The sequence below is a fragment of the Pectinophora gossypiella genome, chromosome 13, assembly GCF_024362695.1.
Source record: "Pectinophora gossypiella chromosome 13, ilPecGoss1.1, whole genome shotgun sequence".
Taxonomy (NCBI): domain Eukaryota; kingdom Metazoa; phylum Arthropoda; class Insecta; order Lepidoptera; family Gelechiidae; genus Pectinophora; species Pectinophora gossypiella.
The window spans coordinates 9085774-9105174 of NC_065416.1; the positions used below are offsets into that span (position 1 = coordinate 9085774).

The 19401-nt window shown below is 38.2% G+C and overlaps 1 protein-coding gene across 2 annotated transcripts in view; it reads right to left on the reverse strand.

Annotated features, from left to right (window-relative positions):
* The window catches only part of LOC126371932 (uncharacterized), a 36551-nt gene extending 36070 nt beyond the window's left edge, over positions 1-481 (reverse strand). The window contains exon 1 of one of the 2 annotated variants that reach the window (XM_050017385.1): positions 40-480. In XM_050017385.1, the coding sequence (XP_049873342.1) occupies positions 40-114 (75 nt within the window). In that variant the 5' untranslated portion in view covers positions 115-480. Of the gene's footprint in view, positions 1-39 lie in introns of both variants that reach the window. The other variant, XM_050017384.1, reaches the window with a different exon arrangement.
* Between the last annotated feature and the right edge of the window lie 18920 nt (positions 482-19401).

Sequence of the window (19401 nt, forward strand, 5' to 3'; positions counted from 1 at the left end):
AGACAAATCACAGTATCATTGAAAATGTGAATCACTTACTTTTCGCGCTGAATATGGTATCACTTCAGTCAAAATCGGCGCCTCATGACCCCCCAATAAGGTCAAGGTATTCATTTTTAAAACCAAATTACGTAAACGTTCCTCGTTCCAGAATTTAATCCTTCTATTAAAACTTCAAAATGACAAATCTCCGGTACTGCCTCAATAATTCATATTGTTAGCTTGAAATTACCTTCGTTTCGTTAATAATGCAAGATCCATTTGCATGGATAATTTTAAATTCACGTCACATCCCTGTTTTTTTTTTATTTAAATGTCTCTTCTTTGTAAAAGGCGATATGATTACTTGTATCGATTAAGTCTTTTGAACAAACAAAATATTTATGTGATCGATGACGTAACAAGAATCGGATTTTTCAACGTTTGGCGCTGCGTATCTGCGGCGCGGTGTTATTTTGTGTGCTTATCGATATTAGTAGGCCACCTTGTGTCGATGTAATATGCTCTCAGAGACTATTATAGCAACATTATAATACAACCGACTAAGTTTCATGGCCCAATAGACTTGATTCCAGGCCATAACCTTTAAAAAACTAAGTTTAAGTAGTCATAAAGAACTGCGACCCATGAAATGAGGAATGCGTTAGGAACTGAAACGTAATAGTATTTTATGCAACAGTTGTATAAGAAGGGTCAAAAAATGCGAGTGGCGTGAGTTGCGATGTGAGCCTTGGCGAACATCGCAATAAGAGACGCCACGAGCATTTTTTGACCTAGTTATACAACGTTGCATACAATACTTTTTCTACGACGACGTAATTTTAAACGAAACACAAAAATTTCCAATTTATTTTCCAACGCGCGGGAAAATGGCGGCAAATGTATACTTTTTTTTTATAGTATATCTATGGCACCAAACAAAGTAAAGGTGCCAGTTTCCAGGTCAAAAAAAAAAACAACAACAATGCTTTTTTGGCGACATTATAGTACAGTTACACTTTGTAAACAATGCTTTTATAGGCCATAGAGCGTACACTTTTTCAAAGAGTTTAATTATGTATTTACTTATATTAGACTTTTTGGTTATTTAAATGCCAGATTAAAGTAGAGGAGTAGAAAAAGGTAATTACTTAATCAAACGGAATTTCTGTTATACCAACCTTCTGTTGTACCTATGCACATTCAAAGGAATATTATAATTGTGTTATCTCAAAGCGCAAATATGAGATAAACCTTTATTAAACAGGGTAAACAACTTACTCAATACGACATAACTATATGTAAGTAGGTATATTACATATGAATATCAAAAATATATAAATATAAATATATATATATATATATATATATATATACAGTCGAATATATTTCGATAGGTACTGCAATGTGTGATACTGGCCGTTAGGCTATGACCATTTTTAATGATTTGGCCGAGATCACTTCAATATAATCCAGGTTTAAACCTTGTGCCAAACCAAGTACTATCTTTAGTCTGTGTTTTGTAAGGAGGTATAGGTTGAATATACACATTTTCTCTATTCGGGCTTTGTTTCTCATTTCAGTCAGATCCTCAGAAACAATTTGTCCCCTTAGTTTTGTCTTATTTATTACATCTCTTAATTCTACACTAAAATACGTCAAAACACACAAATATATAGAAAACCATATCAGGCTTCAAAAAGCCCTCCCGAAATAAAAATCCTCTCTCAATCAAAAAAAATCTTTTAATCCTTATTAAAAAGTGAATGCCGCCTGTTGTACTAACTGATTATAATTGTTTATTTTAATGTTTTTTCTGAGTGCAATAAAGTGTAATGTACTTAATTTATATTTATTAAAAGATTTGAGTGCGTTTGACCACGATCCGGCCTGGTCTAAAGCAGCGATGTGGTCTAAGCTGGCGCACGCAAACTCAAATAGTGCGTATTCACTCTTGCTTTGATAATTCCCAAATTATATGTATCGGAGAGCAATGACGCAGGAAGAGAATTCCATTCTTTAGCAGTTCGCAAATGAAGGAGGCAGCGAATCTATCGGTTCGAAGAGATGGAATGTCGACCACATGTGGATGGAACCCCTCCCCGCGCCGCGTCGTCCGATGGCGGAAAGGTGCAGGTGGGATCAGTTAACACTTGTTCTAAACTTGCGATTTGAGTGTGCAGTCCTTTCGACACCAAGATTTATTGATAGGATTATAAGATCATCCATAAAATAAGAAAGGAAGATTAATAGCACTGAATAAAATAGCGTTACGTCTTTTTCACTCGTTTAGGTTTTTTGAATTTCCAAAACCCCTACTTATTTAGTTCTTACCTAATAAATAAAAGCAAAACTAGAACGACTATCATTTTTTTATGATTATTTTTTGGCGTGACTAATTGTTGATTTGCCGTAAATAACATTAACTACTTGGCCGGAAAATGTTACCTTTATAACATAGTTTAGGCTAGGAGGGGTAGGCTCGAAGTTAAGTAGGTACTTATATACTTTTGGTGGCAAGGATGAGGTGCAAAGGATGTTTTTAGTTGGTAGTGTGAATTAAGATGGACGACCCATGAACGACTATCAACTTTCTAACAACTTCTCTTTTTTCTTATTTATTTTAAACTTTCTAGTTCAGTTTCGATGCTGATAGTCAGTTGTTCCTTATGAATATTTAGATTAATTTGAAAATATTTTCCCAAAAATAAAACTGGCTGTGTCATGTCATCATCAAGTCAAACCAGTCAAACGAGGCTTAAGTATGACCTTAGACAGAAGTTTTAAATTAAAATGCAGTTATTTTTGTTCAAAACCACCTAAATACGATCAAAAAGGTTAAATACCACTGGGGGGCCTTATTAGCATTTTAAGGTATCAATGGTGCTGACTCCTGCAGGCCATTTTCCCATCCACCGAATTCAAATTCAAAAAATTAGATTCTCACATTGGATTCAATATTTTTTTCTTACTTTTCATTTTAGACAGATTTTGTAATATTTCAAAAATAAATCTTATTTTTTTTAGTTGAAACTCGAGAAGTTAACACTAACATACAATACATACATAAACTCACGCCCGTAATCCCTAATGGGGTGGGCAGAGCCACAAGTAATCAAAGACACCTTGCAGCCACTGTTGATACGATGTCGTAAGCTGATAAGGGATCAGCCTATCGCCTGTAACATCCCATAAGTTAACACTAAAATATTATTAAATACTTATAAGTAACAGTTACAGTTACTTATCAAAACACTCCAATAGAATATGCCTTAGCCCAGCACCCGAATCAGGATCCCCCCTCCACCCCCCGCCTCCCTTAACCACACCAAGGGGTCTAAAACGCCACATCGAAGCAATTCATCTAAGAAAGCAATATTGATATTTGGCATTTGCTTACATTGCGCATTTACATTTATATGCGCAAATGTCAAATTGCAATATAGCTTTTTTAGATGAATGGCTTCGTTGTGGCCTTTTTAACCCCCCAGCACCCGCAACCAAGCCCCCAACTCTGCACCAGCACCATAACCCAGCATGTATACTAACGTACCACACCAGCACCCGTGTCCGCAGCAATTAAATTACACCTAACGGCATCATGTTACCTCATTAACACTGGTAAGGGATTCCTTCATACAGAAGACATCAACGAGTTCTTTCTTGATCATCATCATCAGCCGTACGACGCCCACTGCTGGGCATAGGCCTCCCCCAAGGATCTCCACGACGATCGATACTGCGCTGCCCGCATCCAGCGGCTTCCCGCGACCTTCACCAGATCGTCGGTCCACCTTGTTGCGGACCTACCCTCTGAGCGTCGTCCGATACGTGGTCGCCATTCTAGAACCTCTCCGCCCCAGCGGCCATCGGTTCTCCTCACTATGTGTCCTGCCCACTGCCACTTCAGCTTTGCAATTCTCCGAGCTATGTCGGCATTCGGTATTTCTTGATATTATAACCTATTTTTGACCATAACTTTAAAATTTCTGAGACAATTTTGATATAACTTATTCGCTTAAATACGGGTCTTATACCCCGACACGCCACTATCGCTAACTTTCTATAACTCCTATTTTGAAGTCGGTTAAAAATTGACTTTAATACTATTTTTTTCCTTGAATTCTCGACGCGTCTCGCTTGCGAAACTTTGTAAAAAAGTTTATTACTCCGTTAATTGTGTACTATTACATCTTAAATGGTACTTTGTTACAAGTTACTAAGGTTGTTTAGGTAGAATTGGTTAGGTAAGATTCAACGACATTAAAAAAAATACTGGTATATAAAATACTTAGAAGTATCATCCGGACAGGGTTGTGGACTTCTTCTTCTATCGTGTGGGTTGTGAGGTGGATTACCAACCTCATCAACCCCGGTGTCAGGGTTACTATTGAGCCGCCAAAGGCCCCTGACATGGCTAATGTAACGATTACTTACTTACATCAGTAAGTATTAACCGGGACCAATAGCTTAATGTGCCTTCCGCAGCACGGATCATCTTACTTTTTGGATAATCAGGTGATCAGCCCGTAATGTCCTAACCAAACTAGGGATCACAAAATGATTTTTGTGATATGTCCCCACCGGGATTCGAACCCGGGACCTCCGGATCGTGAGTCCAACGCTCAACCTCTGGACCACCGAGGCCGTTACCACGGAGGTTTGTGCACTAATAACCTGTCGCTATACAGTTAATAATCTTCATCTAAGCCTCCCAAACCAAATATGGCACCACAGTATGAACACAAAAAACTCCATTACCCTGTGCGTGCGAGTGAAACAGATATTTCGTGCGCACTCGCTTGCGCATTTGCGGCTAATCTACAAACGTCATGTCGAAAAAAAAAGATTATTCTATGGCTGTCCGCAAATTTTTCGGCGACTAGCTTTGAATTTCGCTGAAGGGATTATGAGTTCGATAACATAAAGTTGACGTTTATGAGAACAATTAGATAACATGAAGGCTAGTTAGTGGTAAAATATATTTATAGTGTTATGAGGATCGCATTGAGTTATATCTGGCCTTGGCCCGTTGACAAGGACGCAAGCGAGTTATCGACTGTTCCTACTTAGGCCGAATCTACCCGTTATCATTTTTATTTCGTTCGTGCTTTGAGTAAATAAAATAACTGACTGAGACACACTGTATTTTATAAATAAAAGAAATACATGGAACATTTGAACACACGTAAATATCCGCATGATGTATCACTTGGGTGCGGACGAATGCTGTTACAGGTGGTATAAACAAGCCAGTCTACCTGGCTTCTCCTGGGAACAATTCCTACCTATATTCCTCTAGAAAAATGCTGATTATAACAGTTAAAAACACAAAAAAAAAATCAATCGTAGATTATCAAGATTAGCCCGAGAGCACAATGGGCAGACTTCCTTTGTATTTAATAGGTACCAGTTTTACCAATCCATCGACTATAAATTCCATAAACACTTATCTAAACGTATATGCTTTAAGGCCTATTTGGAGGCACTGTAACGCGATCCACGTGGCCTTCTAAATTTTCTTATGATGTGCTTCTATGTGTCTGTGTGTAATGTATGTTACTATTTATCGCCATCGCCTGAAATAAATGCTTTTTTAAAGCAACTCCTTGTGCAGCTTCTATGTACCTCCAGCACACTCTGAACACTGCGTACAAAAATCTCATTCTTAGCGTGTGCTACATAACACGAAAGTGCGAGCGAGACGTACTGCGCGCTTCCCACTTACTCCTTAACGGCTTACGGTCATTTTAAGACTAAAGCACAGATAAGGTAATAGTTACGACGACTAAAGTAAGAGGGAGGGGGGTAAGGTCGGCGCCTGATACAAATCGGTGCGGGGCGAAGAGTTATCTTTCTACACTCAGTATTACAACTATTACACTGCGTGATTTTGATTGTACTTTCTTACAAAAACACCGGCCTGAATGACCCGCTTTCCAAGTCCTGTGTGCATCAAGCTTAACGCAGTCCTCTTGTAGTATTATATAATAGGTGTGTGTCTCCACGTGACTTATGCCATAAAATAATAAAACTACGTACCTACTCGGTGCTATGAATAACAGTGACCACTCAATTCGCGGCATCTGGACTGGGCTATACAGCTTTTCTTCCAATCAAAAAAGTCTTCTGTTTAAAAGTATTATTAATACTGAATGAACATCTTTCAGTCGGTATTTTACCTCACTTATTAAGTTAAACCGTAATTTGCAATTCAAAAACGATACACACAAAGCAAATATAAACAACTCGGCAATAAAGAGTATAACTCGGGTTTTTTATTAGTGTGTCGTAAATGTCTGTAGGTATACGTGTGGAATTGTATTCAATAGTGTAGTAAGTACAAAGTAACACACATTCAACGATTGAAGGCAAAACATACACTTGTCTGGGAGATTAGCAAAAATGTTTTCGTTTTTGCAAACGCTACCTACACCAATGCAAACCACACGGATGTATGGAAATGTCAAAACGGAATTATTTTTTTTTTGACGTGACTTATTGTAGATTTGCCGCAGATGGCATTAACTACTTGGCCGGACAAATGGGGAGCGCTGAAGGCTCTCACCCGGTACAACGTTTAAGACAACAGGCCTGAGGGTGCCCAGTTGGGCGCGAACCTCGGCTCAGGGCGTCGTCTGAGAGGAAAAATATTTGAAAGACTTAATCGACTCTAGTGGGTCGATAGCGATAAGCGCTGAATGAGGGAACAAAACGGAATTAGATACGTCAATATATAGGAAATAGGGACATATTTTCAATTTCATTTCCCTTCGCTTATAAATACATATAATTTGTATTTCAAAGATGCCTATCAACATCTTCTCTATGGAAGAGAATAAACTAGTTTTTTGTGCGCACACGCCTAAGAGCTAGAGCGTTCAGTCACTGCGCAAGGCGAGTGACCCATGACTCGGTCAAAAATCTATCAACATTCTTCGTGGAAAAAAATGGTCTCTAATACATACTTAATATAAGTATATCTTAATCGTTAATATATTCTTGCTATTCTTCTATTTACTAGTTTATTTATTGTTTAAGATAACACTGTATAATGAATATTCGAGAAAGATACAATAATGGATGATCTCGGAATTTCCAGAATATATTTTATCTTTTTTTTTATTCAATTCTCTTCCATACATGTATAACTAAACAGACACAGTGACAATAGCCATAATGTTCAGCAAATTACAATTTGAGCTATGGAATTGAAGAAATCGTGTGACATTTCGTTAGGTCCTGTCTCTGTAAATCTCATTTTTTTCTATTCTAATTTCTACAGCCGTTAACGGAAATAGAAAGTACTTTAGCTTGACCATCACGAGCGCATATCGATTGGGCTACCCACCTATGGTATGTAAAGTTTATGACTTTAATATAAGTTGTGGGCTGGTAACATGCTAATGTGCCTAAAATGGTCATGTAACTAAAATTTGCATCATTGGATCTTATAGGTAATCCGAGATACCCCTGACCAGAGAACACAGTTCGAATCCCGGCCTGAATTCATGTTTGAATCGTAGATAATTTGATATCTTGTGGTTACTAGGATGTGTGCCCGGTTAGCCGCAATAGGGTCGCCTTCTATTATTCAACAGAAAATTAATTTAAAGTTCATGTGAAGCTTACTTTATGTAACAAAGCTTATTATAAAAATGACTACATAAAAGATAAAAATATCTGGTATTGAATGTGTTGCTGTTGCAGTTTCTTGTCATTTCTTCTCCTCAGCCATAACACCCTGCGAAATGACGTAAATTCAAAAATGTTACATTGACCTTCAACAAGTTTATCCATGATAATTACGTTGAATAAATAAATGATTCTGATTTCTGATTACATGGGACTAAACATAGCTGGCGAGGAGTGGGTGGGTGCACTATACACCTCTGCCTACGCCTTTGGGGATCAGGTGTGATGCAATGTTATGTAAAAATCTACTATCGTTGTTTAGTAAATTGAAATGGCATGCCATGTGAATAACATTAAATTACTAAACGTGTTGTCAAATTGAGGATGTTCAAGGTTTTTGTATGATGACATCAGTGCGCGAATTGGATTTCTGGTAATAACTTTATCATTCATTCATTTGCATCTATACTCAGCGACCAGTAGAATTATGGCATTAACGGCGTCTTCACGAACGGCGATTCCCGCTACAGCGAGTCTCTTTACGGCTAGTGCCTTGACATCGCGTCTGTCAACATTTTACTTTTCGTATATAAAAAAACCACGAACTGAAAAGTATAAGAAAACAGCAAAACTTACTATAACGTCAAAATTCGCTCGACGTAGAGGGAAAATAAAGCCACTCGCCGTAGCGGGAGTCGCCGTTCGGGGAGTCGCTGTCAATGCCATGTTTCCGAAATGAAATGAAATGAAAATTGTAGTAAATGTGGTGTGGTGCTATTTGACATTTGTTTACATTGTGCAGTTACTTTTATATGCGCAAATGTCAAATTGCAATATTGCTTTTTTAGATGAATTGCTTCAATGTGGCCTTTTTAACCCCCCTGGGCTGCAGGAAGTTAAAAAAAAATCTTCTGACTCCATAGCATAGTAATGACGTCTTCACATTCAACCATCAAAAAATTATATCCTCCTAAATTATTATATAAGGCTTGTAAAGGTTAGAAAGGTAGATGTTTACGAAATTCTTCAAAACAGGTTTGGCCGTCTCACTTTTTAAGGCCTAGGCTTGTGTAAGTAAACGATTAGTATACGCAATTTACTATCGAATTTTGGATTAACCTGATCTCGAGAAACGTTGAGTGGATTAGCATTTTACAGATCTGAATTTTGTTTTCTTTGGGGAGTTTACAGCTAAGTTTACAATGTTACATGCTAACCTAATATCTAAAAGCCAAAAAATATATTATTTATTATTATTATTTTGGATGCGGGCAGCGCAGGACCGATCGTCGTGGAGATCCTTGGGGGAGGCCTATGCCCAGCAGTCGTACTGATAGTCGGCTGATGATGATGATATTATTTTTATTTTAAGTGTCAATATTAACAGATTAGGTAACTATAGCAATCCACTTTTGGCTAGTATCAGCTAGATAGAAAACTTTAATACAGACACGAATCACAAAGAAACGAAAGTTTTAAAAAAGGCTACCTATAAGCTTTTTGAATTACGTAGAACTAACTTTAAAGCTCTGTTTTAAAAAAAATACTTGATAGCCTGTGTCACACTACACATCCCTGTGGTTTCAACTCTTATCGGCATTGCAGAAGGTTGGAGACCGCTTAGCATACCCTAATCCACAGGAGGCCACATTAGCGATCATGACGCGTATCAGTGATCATGAACCTTGATGTCGCAGGTTCAAGTCCAAAACAGGCCTGAACCAGTGATTGTCGAATTTGTTTTCGAAACATCGTGAGGAAACTCACATCCCGGAGAAATGAATTTTCGGAGGTATGTGACCTAACCTGCATTGGGCTGGTTTTCCCTTCGCGGGTTGGAAGGTCAGACAGGCAGTCTGTAAAAAACTGGACCTGTCACATTTTAAGGTTAGGTTAGCGGACCCTGTGGAAACGGGATAACGCTTGCGAGTTGAAATAGTATAATTTTATAAAGCGGCCATAGTCGAGTTTTGTTATAATTTCATTTATAAGTTACTTATTCGCATTTAGTTTTTGTATGACCACTGTCTCACCGATGGTTCAGCCAAGTTAATGCCATTTGCGGCAAATCTATAATAAGTCGGTTTAGGTAAGCGGACTCTGTGAAAAACGGGATAGTGCTAGATGATGATTATGCGCGTCGGAGATCGAATTAAGAAAATAATACTTATTCATGTAGGCCTAGTTATAGGCGTCCCATGTGGCACTCTTTAACGTTTTTTCATTCATCCAGCGAGGCCAGGGACGTTCCTAGATTAAAGTAATAAACCTATTTTCTTTCTATTTTTCTTCTTTATTGAGATCACAACAATAATAGCTTGTTGGCCAAGGTTGCAACCTAAGACTAGCTCTGCGTGCTAAAGGGACAAATTGGTCCAATAATTAAATTCCATGAACAATATCGATTATTCTGAGTCTGTGGTGAATAACTGGTGCATAACATAAGACTCGACTATATAGTCGAGTCTAAAAACACTTGACCATAGTCGAAGAGCTATCCCTATTGGGATAGAGGTACACCTATCGCAAGATGAACGAAGTCCCCAAACCTCACCGAGCTTTCTATCTCAAAGTGATACGTGATGAGCCATCTGAATGCTGGTGCCAATTGTGCGTTGTGTATTATTTTTCTACGAAATGTTCATACTTATAGTTACTTATCTCCTTTTTTTTCCATAGATAGGTGTAATAGTTTATAATAGTTACGCCAGTAAATACAGCATTTAAGAACTATGTAAAAAAATACCATCATAATATCACCTATAAGGTAAGGTATATTTTATAAGGTAAAAGAAATTAGTGATGTACATTCGTCACTGATTTCTGTCTTGATTAAGATCGGTTGTGTCATGTCGTGATACAGCCGCCGAATTTGTATACTTTCATGATAAACCTTTATTTTTAGCACTAATACAATGTGCTGTTTTGATTTGTCTGGGGAAAGATGCGAGCGCCTCTAATAAATGTAGAGGTTTGACATTACCATACCCTGGACACTTCAAACAAAGAACCTCGATTTACACAGACACCTCGCTGTGACGTTTTCATACACGCGCATCTGTGTGTGTGACGTTTGATGCCATACGATTGAAGTCTAAGCTGTGTTCGAGGGGGGAGTGAGGTAAACCTAGCTCAGACACTGGTGGGGGCGAAGAGTTGACGTTCTATACGCGTAGTGTTATTTATTCCTTATTCGTGGCGTGTCGAAATAACGGATTTTATTTGCATACTATTTGCAGTTTTATGAAGTCAGGAGGAAGTCAACGGTTGTTCTGACCTCGCGTACACGGTCAATTTCGTGTGAGGTGTCACCCTCAGGTAATAGCGAACTAACAAGACCCTGTGACGTCAATTAGGAAACCGCGCAATATCAGTAAGGCAATGAATTTCAGTTCTGCGTCAACGTTATTATACAACCTGAGATTGCTTGCGTTACGTGCGCTTGCGACTTATCGTAAACTAAGTCCATGTGCACACGTGCGTACCGATCTAGGCACCGCTACACGACATAGAAGTCCGCATACGAAACGTTGCTGCTGCAGACCGTATGAGGTTTTTGTTGTTATAATCCCGGATTTTTACATGGGACTTAAACATAGCGGCGAGGACTGTAAAAACTACTTTTATTAAAAAAATAATAAAAAAAATACTTTTTAATAATTTATTTACTTGTTGATATTATAATTTTGGACTCTGTGGGTCTCGCACTCGTTGCAACACGACGGTATGCCTACGAGACGACTATGCTTGCGAAACGACTACGCTTACGAGATTACTATGCTTGCGAAACGACTACGCTTACGAGCCGACTATGCTTGCGAGATGACTAGGCTTACTAGACAACTACGCTTACGAGATGACTACGCTTACGCGACGACTACGCTCACTAGACGACTACGCATACGAGACGACTACGCTCACGATCCGTGTGCGGAGGGGCTAAATAAATTGCATTTCTCCATCGACACGGTCGTGTGTTTTACGCGCATGGAGAGTGCTTGCGTGGACACTAAACGGACTTTACGTTCGTCATATGCCGTTACAACGGCGGTAGTAAAATGCACTTACATGTCACTATTCAACGTACTACGTCTGAAACTCTCAATACACACATACAATGTGACCAGCTATTTTATTTAAGCGTCACGAGGTCGGAAGGTCAGACAGGCAGTCGTTTCTATATAAAAATCTGAACCTGTCAAATCTCAGGTTAGGTAAGCGGACCGTGTGAAAAAAGGTATAGCGCTAGGGAGATGATGATGATTAATTATAGATTTGCGTTTTGCCACATTGTCACCTGACTGTTAGTTAAAATGTGGCCTAAGGACACTCCTTCCCTGGTAAAGCCGAATCACTCTTGTTTGGAGGAAGAGTGAATTGGCGCGGACAAAAGCAGTGGGACGAGGTACAATTCCCAGCAGCTCACCCCGGACAGTTCATCAAAAAACTTCGTTTTATACAGACACTACACATTGACGTAATCGATGCATGTGTGTGTGATGTCTGACGCCCATACGATTGAAGACTAAAGTAAGACCGAGGGGGGCGAAACCGAGGTTGGTACATCAGGCCACTATGATCAGTACACTTGCATCAGTACATCTGGCCGGACGTCTCTCCTTTAGCAGCTTCTCCAGACATCATAAATAAATAAAAGTTTTGAGGCTTTGTGGCAATACTCGAAAAAACCCCTATTCCCAGTAGTCTTACCAGTTGAAGTATTGGGCATTTCCTTCCTAATAGACTTACCATCCTCCGTGGTCCAGCGATTGAGCGTTGAGCTTACGATTCGGAAGTCCCCGGTTCAAATCCCGGTAGGGACATAATCACAAAAACTTTCTGATCCCTTTGATAATTTGGTTTAGGACATTGCTGGCTAATCACACGATTGTCCGAAAGTGAGATGATACGTGCTTCGGTGGGCACGTTAAGCAGACCTGGCTCCTATTTACCTAAGTAATTAAGTAGTTATTACATGAGCCATAATATGCCAGAGGCCTATGGCAGTTCAAAAACCGGGTGAGAGCCCTCAGCGCTCCCCATTCGTCCGGCCAAGTAGTTGATGATATCTGCAGCAATTCTACAATAAGTCACGTCAAAATGAAAAGGCTAACCTTGACTCTTGACACCAGGGTTGATAAGGTCGGTCATCGATAACCCAAACTTGTAATATTTCACCCCGAATTCGAATTCGTGTACTCATCCAATCTGACGGATGGATCAAGATGGATGGCAGATAATCCGGCAGACGATAGGTAGGGAACATATTTTTATTGGTCATGAAAGAACAATTTGTCGCGATATAGCAGTTGGCACATTTCCATTCGTAGTCTTTCATAAAATAATGATCATAATAAAAATACCTAACGAAAACTCAAGTAGTGATAAAGCGAAATAAAATATACGACCGTCTTTTATTTGTGTTTGAGTGCAAACATTACGTAGGTATTGTACCTAATCTCTCCCAGATTTAAACACTTCTTGACGGCTGGTAGATTGTTTTTTGGAATGAATAGAAGTAGGTACCTACTTGTAAAAAGAAACCCATTTAGCTAGAGTTCGATGGACTTAACACAAAACAGGTTTTGTCCTGGTTATAAGTAAGTATAAAATCTTTAGAAGAATAGTGAAGGTTGTTTAAATTAAGTAACTAGCAACTCAAATGAGCATATTCGCAACACAAAATTACTATATTGTTATCAGTGACATAGAGTTATCACACATACACACACACACACACACACACACACACACACACACAGACACAGACACACACACAAGAGTGCGCGCGCTTGTAGCAACTAACGCGTGTGCACGCACACGCAAGCTGATTCGTTCGGTCATTTTCGTGTGTGGGCAATAATAGGAAAGGAATACGTAACACAATCGTCACCGCGATAAAGATTGTCGTGTATTAACGATACCAAGGCCGTTCGAAAACAAACACTAAAGTTACGATACTATGTACCTACGTATGTAGCTAAGCTACTCAGTGGCGCGATTGTACGCAGAAAAAAAAATAAAAGGATTTTGTTTTTAAACTGTATTTAAAATCTAATGAATTCTGCCTGAGGCTGATGCTCTCACAGGATCGCAATAATTAGCGCAGGGTACACGTGGCATTACCTGGCTGTAGCAGAATAAGCAGGTACCTACCTAATTACTGAACGTAAATAAGTACTTGTTTTTATTTTTTTAATTGAATTAAAATGCAAAAATTCAGAAATGTCACGGAATTCGGAGAGGGGAACTCGTGTAAGATTTAAATGATTGATTTTACAAGAGCGAGTGTAATCGTATCATCGATTGCAGGGAGTAATAATGTAATAATCATAATTCGGTACTTATAGGTAGGTACTTATATTATTTATTGCATTCCACGTGCTAAAGAGCTGGTAATACGGGTATACTAGGAATATATGGCAAGTATGACATTATGGACCCGGATTAGACGCAGTTACAGTCTTAAGTTCTTAGTAAGGAGCTTATGGATTTATTACATTAATAATTAATATTTAGATGGAGTTTACCATTCCCCGCCTGGATGAAATTTTGTGTAAAAAATGTTTACATTATATGCTAGGCGTCATAATAGACACTGTCTCAAGTCGTTTAACAACGCGCTTACCAACCAGAACGATGTGACCTGTGGGTACCTATTACAATACCTATCCTGACAGTATATTCATCATCATCATCATCATCAGCCGTATGACGCCCACTGCTGGGCATAGGCCTCCCCCAAGGATCTCCACGACGATCGGTCCTATATATTCATCACATCTATGTTAATAGCTCTGGCCATCTCAAAAGGGATAGACGGTATGATTTTATGTATTTATGTATATTGTATGTACGTAGTTGGATCGAAGCCTAATTTTAAGGTCGCTGATTTCCGAATACTGATCAAAGGCCAAAAAAAAACAAATCAAAAGGATGGATCAATTCTGTTGATTCTGTTTTTCGTCAAACGCAAATTTTGTAGCATAATTATATATATCCACATACAACCTTAGATACGTACACCTAATAATTATTGTGACAAGGAAAAAACATGATATAAGTAAGTATTTTTAGAATATTTTCCGGAACACTTTTTTATACTTTTAGTAGACATAATAAAGTTTTTTTCAGGTTCTAATCCCCAAGGCCAAAAATAATTGCAAATCAGTGTAAGAAACAATATTTTTTAAACTGATCCTTTTGTGTTCATCTCCATATTTTATAGTGGACTGTGGTTAGACGGAGGAACATCAGAAAACATTTCTATGCAACGCAACGCAATGAATGAAGCATTGTAGAATTTGCATTCCCCGTGTCCGTTTAAATCGATAACAGAGTAGAGGCTCTGAGGCTTGGTCATGTTATATTATAAATACTTACCTAACTACGAACAATATAACAGTTACCTGACTCTTTGTTAGAAATTTATTTTTACTGGTTGCAAGGCATACTAGCATGATGTTGGGTGTCTAGTAACATAATTTAAAAAGTAAAAAGTCATTTATTTTCTTTTGACAAGTTTTTGGCGGGAACGGAAACGGGACGGTTGCTTTCTTCATTGAATAATATAAATACTCAATACGAAGTGGTATTTTGTGGTTAATTAACGCATCAAGTTAGTCGGAAAACATTCGCGATAGTGTTATTATATCGGAATATTCAATAAACAACAAGCCGTTTCATAACTCGAAAGTTTATGAGGACTTTTGAGTTAATTCGTTTGAGGTTCGGAGTAGGAGTCTGCTCCGAGGGTAGGGACTTAGGTTTCATCATTCATCGTCATCACCTTTCATCATTTCATTATTCATCATCACGAAAAAAAATACATAAGACATGGCTGTATGGACATAGTTCCCTTTGCCTTGCCCTTCGGGGAAAACCAAAACAATATTTCTTTTGGCAACTGTTTGACCAAAAAGACCTTGTATAGAACCAAAGACCAAGACACTGACTTTATGTCTCTTCTATTTTGACTCCATGTTTTTGTGTACTCGCTATATTTTTGCATATAGTAAAACCCAGTATAATCCTCATGAACTGTAAATAATTGTAACATTGGATATAATAAAACCAACCGATATCGGCAACTGAATATCTGTGCATATTTATTTTGGCAATTCCACGCCATGACACTCTTCGCCTATTACCATAACTTAATCAATTGTATAACCGATTTGCATTGGTGGCCATAAATAGAACAAATAAAATAAGTTAAAATAATCAAGTATTTTTGCATCACTTATTGTAGATTTGCTGCATATTTGCCGGAAAATAATCAAGTCTGGGTACTGGCCTGTTATCTTAAATTTTGTACCGGATGAGAGCCCTTAGCACTCCGTTTCTATCCAGCCAAGAAGTTAATGCCATTGCGGCAAATCTACAATAAGTGATGTAAAAAAAACATTGCTACCTGACCTACTTACCTAATTCAAGAGAAGTGTCCTACTAAACTTGTAGTTAAGGTTAATATTTAATAGGTACAACAGACTGAATATCCTTGAGTCCTGAAATAAGTGTCTGTATGTGTGAAACAATACTTAACCATAGAAATTATACATAGTTGTATAACGCCATACATACGAAACACAGAGCGAGACAAACAGGCTGGCCGCGGGAAACAAAATACCTAAGTTAACCAAGTAAATAAAAAAACGTAGTGTGTCCAATGATATGCCGGAATTTTCCCACTTTTGGGAGCTTGCCTGCAATAAAAACGGCGCAAAAGTTATGTAAAAAGAACTTTATTACCTAACCTTTAGGCAAATAAGTCCAGAATACAAGAAATAACAATTTGAAAAAAAAAAACAACCCGTGTCCTTACTATTAAAGAGACTTTACAATGGGAACATTCCCTCTTTGGGGACATTCCCGGAAACGGCACATCACTGAGTGTGTCCGGGACTATAATTCATCAGGGTAATCAAAGCGATATTGACACTCAGTCAGACAGTAGAAACCTGCAGCCATTTATGTATGCTAAATTCCCAGGGGTAACCTATATAGGTCGGCTGAGGTATATTTATGGGTATAGGCATATGCATAGGCATATGCCAATAGGTACATGTGAAAACCTATGCATATGCATAGGCATACGACATGCATTCGAACTTACTGCGCTAATCTCTAGATGACGGAGCCGTAAATAGATTGAGTCCTAGACAAATACTTCGTACAGTGCTCTTCATCATCATTAATTTAAGAGCCACGCTCTTGTCGGTCTAGCCTTCTCCATTCTTGTCTATCAAGGGCCAATTCTTCGACTTCCTCACACAGAGCACACAGTGCTCTAACCGATGTAGAAAAGGACAAATTTGCAAAACACGCTTGATGTGCTTGAAAGCCGTAGATAAAGTTACGTCATGTAAGCGACCCATTCATCTTCCGTCGAGTTTTCACGAGGTTTCCGCAGTAAATTATCGCCGGGCAGCAGAGACAGATTGTACGTATGTAAGGATAATCCTACCAATTAGTTGTCATTCATCTGAACCCTAAACCCTATAAGCCACGTTCAAAACCAACAGGCGGGTATAATCACTCGCAAAATAAAATGTAGACATAAAATTGAAATTAAAACACCATAACATTGGGTTCTTACCGGGTTTAAATCAGGGACATGAGACTCCCGATGTTTTGACACTGTTGCAAGTGCCATGATCACGGGATGACTGCAAATTGTGTCATCCCGTGAATTAAACGCGGTAAGAAGTAAGGTTTTACAGAATACTTACGCATTTGTTTTGGAAATTCAAATTAAAATCCTTTACTTATTTAATTTTGAGACCGCGTGACTTACCCAGTAGTGTCATGGGTTCGAATGGCGGTTCAGGCTATGATTATGAGTTTGATATGGTGTTTCGACCATACATAAATGATATCACGTGATTTTCAGGACTTGTGACCGGTTAAACGCAACAGGCTCGCTGTAGGACTTCTACATAGCTGGCGAGGAATGGGTTCCTACAGGCAGCCTACAGTTCTGCCTACCCCTTCGGGGATAGAGGCGCGCGCTACGTGTTTAAATAAATATAGTTGGATACTTTGATAAGTACCTATAGGTCCCATGTTATCAAATATTACTTGTAAGAATTCCCCATAACATAATAGATAGCTACGATAATGAATAATCAGATGATGAAAGAGTCAACTAATGCCTTGTTTAGAAATTGTTTGTAACAAATTATAAACGACTGACATCTCGTAATTGTTCCGGTTCGAAGAATCATCTCAGCCCTCCAGCATTGCTTGGGAAGTAATAAGAAATAAGCCTATAGTAATAAGTAATAATAATAAGTAATTCGCTTTCAGCTTTTTGAATTTTAAAAATAGAAAGGAAATTGAAAAACAAACCATCTAATTTTATTTTAAGTTATACCTGTCATTGCCCTATCCACTGAAATAGAAAGTGGCGGGTAATCGACAGGCATAAAAGTTATGGAACGCGCGGCAATTTTAGACAGAATTTGGTCTTTGAGGCAGAAATTTAAAACACCCTCCCAAAATTTTATATTGGCAAATAACCAGCGCTCGTCATACAATTTGAAAATCAGCGGGATGTCTATTTTATTCGCCCGGGTACTTAATTCATTTTAAAATTAACAGTTATCAATCATCCGTCCCTTTCGGCGGATAAGAAAATGACGGGTATAACTTAAAATTAGGAGTTGTCTGCAGGAACCGGGTCCATAACTGGGTTACCGGGTTTTAACGCGGTAAGAACTCGATATTATGTGTTTTATTATGATAATAACCACGTAAACCTCAAACTGTATTAAAAATACTAGATCTATTAAGAGAAGCGAGGGCGAGCCACAAATGGATGAAAAATAACCAGCTGTGAAACTAACCTTATCATATCACTTCCTTATATCATACATACCGATTCGTATATTTATCTATCAGTACATGATTCTTTAATATTTAATTTATCTATTTATTGAGTTAAATGTAAGATAACAATATTATCTAAAACAATCTACAAAATCTAAATCCAATAATCTAAAACTGACTCAAAAAAGAAAACAAAAATTTGTCACTCCAAAAACAATACGGATGTAAAATTTATGATTTAATTACTCTTTATTCAAACTAATAAATACCTTAGAGATTTCTGTGTGAACCAAAAAATCCCGCGGTGGAAAGCTCCCGGAGCACTTCAGTATACAGGGTGTCAGTGACATCGTAACGAAACCTTTGAGGGATGATTTAGACTATGAATCTAAAATGATATCAAGTAGAATTTCCCATCGCAAAAGTATGGAACTGAAAATAAGTAATTAAAAAAAACACCAACTTTTTCTCGAAATTCCACTTGATATGAACTCAGAACCATAATCTGAATCATCTTCCTCAGTATTTGTTACGGTGTCACTGACACTCAGAAGCACTTGTATGGCTACCTTTACGTACTTGAACGGGGTGTAAATGACATCGTAACGCATACTGAGGGGGGTGATTCGGGTCATTATTCTGAGTCATCAAGTGGACTTTTCCGTCATAAAAGTATAGAATTGAAAATAAATAAAAAACACAAAAAATACGCTTGATATTATATCAGCATCATGGTCTGAATCATCCCTCTCAGTATTCGTTACGATGTCACTAACATCTTGTATTATATTAAGCTTTCGTGACTTGGCTTCAGTAGGCTAAGCGTGACGTTTGCTTACACAAACCGTGGGCCAAGTGCAGACTACAACCACTTTGATAAACCAGGAAAAACAAGCTAACATCAACTAACAAAATACGCTGTAAAAATCTAGGTGTAACATCACTTCGTTCAGTGTT